The 5,342-nt window shown below is 35.4% G+C and overlaps 1 protein-coding gene across 1 annotated transcript; it reads right to left on the bottom strand.

Moving 5' to 3' along the window:
* Positions 1-276: 276 nt before the first annotated feature.
* On the bottom strand, positions 277-4,863 carry LOC127648246 (uncharacterized). The gene is made up of 8 exons (XM_052132834.1): positions 4,603-4,863; positions 4,217-4,292; positions 4,015-4,086; positions 3,253-3,318; positions 2,911-3,010; positions 1,977-2,104; positions 1,435-1,635; positions 277-798 (listed from the first exon to the last, which is right to left on the bottom strand). The coding sequence occupies exons 1-7, from the start codon at positions 4,644-4,646 to the stop codon at positions 1,456-1,458; spliced, it is 666 nt and encodes a 221-aa protein (XP_051988794.1). The 5' UTR covers positions 4,647-4,863; the 3' UTR covers positions 277-798; positions 1,435-1,455.
* Between the last annotated feature and the right edge of the window lie 479 nt (positions 4,864-5,342).

Below are 5,342 nucleotides of genomic sequence, written 5' to 3'. Positions count from 1 at the left end.
CACATGTGAACCCCATGAGATCACATGTGAACCGTAAAATTCCCATGTGAAACCTTTAATCACATGTGAACCCCATGAGATCACATGTGAACCGTAAAATTCCTATGTGAAACCTTTAATCACATGTGAAACCCATGAGATCACATGTGAACCGTAAAATTCCTATGTGAAACCTTTAATCACATGTGAAACCCATGAGATCACATGTGAACCCCATGAGATCACATGTGAACCGTAAAATTCCTATGTGAAACCTTTAATCACATGTGAAACCCATGAGATCACATGTGAACCGTAAAATTCCTATGTGAAACCTTTAATCACATGTGAAACCCATGAGATCACATGTGAAACGTAAAATTCCCATGTGACACCCCTGAGATCACATGTGAAACTTAAAATTCCCATGTGAAACCCATGAGATCACATGTGAAACCCATGGAATAACATTTGAAACCCATCAACAATCTACCGGTATGTTAAATCTACACCCCATGTAAACCTGTAACTTCATGTGAATCCATGTAAAAATCATTAAGCAATATACCACAGAAAGGCCTATAGCCATGTTTCCCAACATTAAAACAAATAATTCAAATTGAGCTTTTATTTCATTTCAAAATATGCAATACAAATTGAATGTTCAAAACAAACATAGCAAAACCAAATTAAAATTAAACATAAATACATAAAAAGCCTCTAAAACGCAGGTGTATACGTGTGTGTGTGTGTGTGTGTGGGGTGTGCGTTTGTGAAAGTGTGTTGTCTCAGTCCTCTGTGTCTCCTGCAGCAGGCATCCTGTTTTGGGATAGAAAAAGATCAAAGATTAGGGCAGTGCAAACCATAGACTGTAAAAAAATATGGACTTAGTGTCCGTGACGTCACCCGTAGGTTTCTGAAGAGTGTTTTTGAAGCCTAAAGTGGGTGGGGCTTAAAGGAGAACACATTTGAGGGAACAGCTCCGTGTTGCAAGCACCGATCCGGTTCGTTTTTCTTTCTTTCTATAGACAGTACTCACAAAGGTGTAACGATCAAGATTAACTTAAAAATTGCCCGGAGTTCTCCTTTAATAATTAATTATTATTAATAGGGCTGCACGATTTGGGGAAAATGTCATATTGCAATTATTGAGGTCAATATTGCGATTATGATATAATTAACAAATATTTAAACAAATATTATATCCAACATTACAGTGATTCAGTCATTACAAGTGAAAGCTATCAATTTTTTAAAAAATGCCTGGGTGCCTCTTTTTGACATGGTCTATAAGAAATGAGATTGATTACATTCAAATTTGACAACCAGTTTGACATGACGTGACATAACTGCCAAATTCAAACTGTGCTTTCACTCTATGGCTGGCGCTGACGGACGCGCTCAGCGCTTGTCATATATAAAAACTATTGATAAAAGATATTCAGACATGCGTACCAATTATTAGCTGCACTTTTTCTAGGTCAAGGCTCTTTCTTTTTCACCAACAACCCCTTTTTTTCCAGTGACGGAGCATGTTGCCATCTCTTCGAAAGAGAAGATGGAGTCCATAAGAGTTCTGGTTAACTTTTTGTAACCCTCACATCTTTGAGCATGATCCAAAGCAACTGGGTTCATTAAGTCAGTCACAGACTTGTTCTGCAAAGCAAAAGATAAAAGAAAAAATAGAATACATTCACAGAATTGTCAACATTGTGTTTGTTGTTTTCTAATGATAAAATCACAATTAACTTTCTGTTTACATCTTTCACTGGGCAGCAAAAATCTACCTTTAAACTTGAAAGAAAATGAAGATTTGCCATTTATCGTGATTATTATTGATATCAACTGATATGAAATTGTTTTGGCTTTTATGAGTGAGTCATTAAATCATTAATTCAAACCAATTAAATTCATACATTTCTTTTAAATAGATTAAAGAAATTGAAAATGAAATGGTCCTCAACTGAAATCACTTCTCATGATTATGTAAATTATACCTTTATCTCTCCTGCTTGGTTAGAAGTGGGTACTGGATGGGTGTTAGACGTGGGTACTGGGTGGCTGGGGGTTGACTGAGCTGCCTGAATGGCATCTTTGACCGCTTGTGTGATTGTATCAACAAGTCCTACGTTCAAATCAAAGGAATGAACAGTCAACACACACATCAACCGAGTTTTGACTTATTAGTTTTAATATTTATATTATTAAAATATTATAACCAGTACCTCCAGTTTTTCACTATTAATGTAAACACAGATATCAGATACCAGTAATGTCTAAAGAAAATGTAATAGGTGTAAAAAAAAAAAAAAAATTCGGATATGGTCAAAAAATCAGATCTGTGCATTAAGACTTGCAGAGTAAACGCAGCCATAGTCTCCCTATAGTTAAAGTTGTAAATTACAACTAATACCGATTCGATACCAGCAGTTTTTTTTTTAAATCAAGTAGAATTTCTATAACTGTGTTGAACTGATAATCTGAACATTTAGTTGGGAACAAATAAGAGACAATAAGTGTAACACTAAATCTGGTAAAACGTTACACATTGCTCTTTGTATTGTTGTGAAATACATTAATGAAAAACAAGATAACAAAAATCAAAAGGATCAATTATTTTTTATATAGCCTACTATAAAATTTACATGTAATCGCACTTAAATCGAGATGGCTTATCGCGATTTCGAAATCGCAAAGGCTGCGATTATCTTTTACGCGCAGCTCATCATTGATATACGGCTCTGTAAACGCGGCTCCGTCTGAAAGCACCGTGAGTGCGGCACAGTACAGTGCGGCACAAAGCGTATGGGTGCACATTTCTTGAAATTACCACCACAAAATCAGTCATTTTGATTGCAAAACTCTCTAGGAGAAAAGGAAAATAAATTGCAAAATGCATTACTGGTGGAATTGTAAAATGGAAATGCTTACCCTCATGCATTTGAAAGTTTAATTTTCGCAAACGCCTTATCTCCTTTTCCTTGGTTTTTAGCCTCTCTTCAAGCTCCTTTACCTCATTTCTGAAGTCTCTCTAGAAAGAGGAAAAGTGTACAAGATAAAGAAAATAGAGAAAGCCACTTGAAGTGCTGAAGAACTTTCTAGAATCTTGTAATTGTGAAAAGATATCTCTGTTATCTGTTGCTCAGGAAGAGACAACTAATGAATTGTGTTTTGTTTTCTCTCACCATGTACTGCCTATTTGGTGACATATGTATAAAAAGACACTTTTGCCACATAAATAAGTGTAAACAAATCAGATTTGTTTACATTTACCTTTGGCCGTTTTGGAGTCCAGACTGAAGCCTGCTCTGGAGTCATGGCGTTTGAGTCATCCTCTGTCTGAAAAACAAGTGTATGGAGTGTAAAGGGTCAGCAGTAATTATGAATAATAACACAGGTACCATCAAAAATAGTTTGAAGCTCAAGTGTGTAAAAACTTCTATGATAAACATATGACCAGTGGCATCTTGTGGAGGCAAGGGAGGCACAGCCTACCCAAGATTTTGATGTAAAAATGGGAGAAGGTGATGCTCCTTAGCAATCAAGACATCGGCCTTGTGCCGTTCTCACGGCTCTCACCCCGTCCTGCTTGTCACACCAAGTTTTCATGGGACTCAAGACTTCAACTATGCTTCACTAAACGGTCCAGTGCGCTCACACAGACATTTAAGAAGGGATGGATTGCCTTCAAGTGATAGGTGAGTGAAATTATATTTGTATTGTGTTGTATGTGTATTTTTCCTCAATGTCTGTCTAGAAGAGACAAAATAAGCCATTTAAATCAGTTACGCAAATAATAATAATCATTGTCATTATCATTAACAGCAGGGGATGCCCAGACATTACAATTTAGTGTGCCTCCTCTATTTTAAAACCCATGAGCTGCCACTGCGATATGAAAATGGAGCATGTCGCCCAACATTACTGCATATGACATACAACAAATCATCAGTTAATTATATTTAACTGAATTAAAATAAAAGGTCATTGTACAGGTAGAGACTAGATGAACATGTGTTTGGACACCATCTGCACCTGATGTTGAGGAGTCTCATCCTCGTCATCGGAGTGAGTAACGTTAGGCCAATCTTCCTCAATATCTATAGTCTGACAAAACAGCAAGTGCATTACAAAGGGGAATAGAAGACAGAAGAGAATGTAATTAAGACTTAGAATAGAATAGAAAGTAATAGAAGTAGGCTATTACTTATAACATATCGTTATAACATAACGTTACCTTTGGTTTTGATGGAGTCGCCATTTTGTGCTTCTCTATCCACTGAGACTCGGCCTTTTTAATTGCCCAAGGCTCTCTGTATTCAAACAAAGCAAAAGTGATTATAAGTGTTAAGCAGAATCTTGAACATATATTAAAAACCGTGAGAAAAAAACGAATCAAAAGCACGTATTATTTCTTAATAGCGAGGCTAATACAGTAACTTTAATCTTGTTCGCAACCTTGCTAACGTTAGCTCAATACGTCACGATCACTTAACGGATCTAACGGTACAAAATCGATGTCTGAAGCCTGAAGGTTAAGTAGTGAGCTAACAGTGAGCATGGGCATCATCATCGACCATAAAAATTATAACGTTAAGGCTAAATATTAATTGATTCACTTACCGTTTACAGCGAGTATTTGGGCCGGAAAAGCTTTCCAGCCGCATTTAGGTGGTTTTACTCCAACCGCTCCGTGTTCCACCAGGCCAATCCTCTTTGGGTCATTCAACATTTTTTTGTCCTTCACATGCTTCTCCAAGCCCACACTTACTCGGTTTTCTTTTACCCATTTTATGAGCACATACATGGCTGCAGCTTTCTTGACTTCTATCTCTTATACTATTTCTACTAACTTTAAGTTACGTACGTAAGTTGCTTATTTCTACTTCGATTTGCCTCAGCAACGGGCAGCAAAAAGAGCGCCAATCGTAGCCAATCAGATCCGTCGAAGAAAAAAAAAACTGTATTTATTCATTTTTAAATATATATATATATATATATATATATATATATATATATATATATATATATATATATATATATATATATATAAAATATTTTTATTTTATATATATATATTTTATATGAACTTAAAATTTATTTATATATATATATTTCTATTTTTCTTTTTTATATGAACATCAAATTCATTTTCATCTAACTCAATATTAGTGCCATTGAATGACTGTTTTTGATGTCGATGTTGCAATCCTGTAATTGTGAATAGTTCTTCAAAACATATTGCATAACTAAGAATCTGCAGCTGGTCAGTATTTTTACTTTGGTATAGCTCATTCTGTCAAAATAAAGATTTTAAAAAGCCTACTACATTTGTGTTGTATGTATTGCCTTTTAATTTATCT

This window comes from Xyrauchen texanus, chromosome 8 (assembly GCF_025860055.1).
Source record: "Xyrauchen texanus isolate HMW12.3.18 chromosome 8, RBS_HiC_50CHRs, whole genome shotgun sequence".
Taxonomy (NCBI): Eukaryota; Metazoa; Chordata; class Actinopteri; order Cypriniformes; family Catostomidae; genus Xyrauchen; species Xyrauchen texanus.
The sequence above is the reverse complement of the archived record's forward strand: the minus strand, read 5'-3'. Positions and strand labels throughout refer to the sequence as shown.

Excerpts from the sequence above, each read along its gene's own strand:
- LOC127648246 (XM_052132834.1), bottom strand. The coding sequence starts at position 4,646 with ATGCGGCTGGAAAGCTTTTCCGGCCCAAATACTCGCTGTAAACG. Across the intron at positions 4,087-4,216 it reads CGACTCCATCAAAACCAAAG|ACTATAGATATTGAGGAAGA; the intron begins GTAACGTTATGT and ends CTGTTTTGTCAG. Across the intron at positions 3,011-3,252 it reads GGACTCCAAAACGGCCAAAG|AGAGACTTCAGAAATGAGGT; the intron begins GTAAATGTAAAC and ends TCCTCTTTCTAG.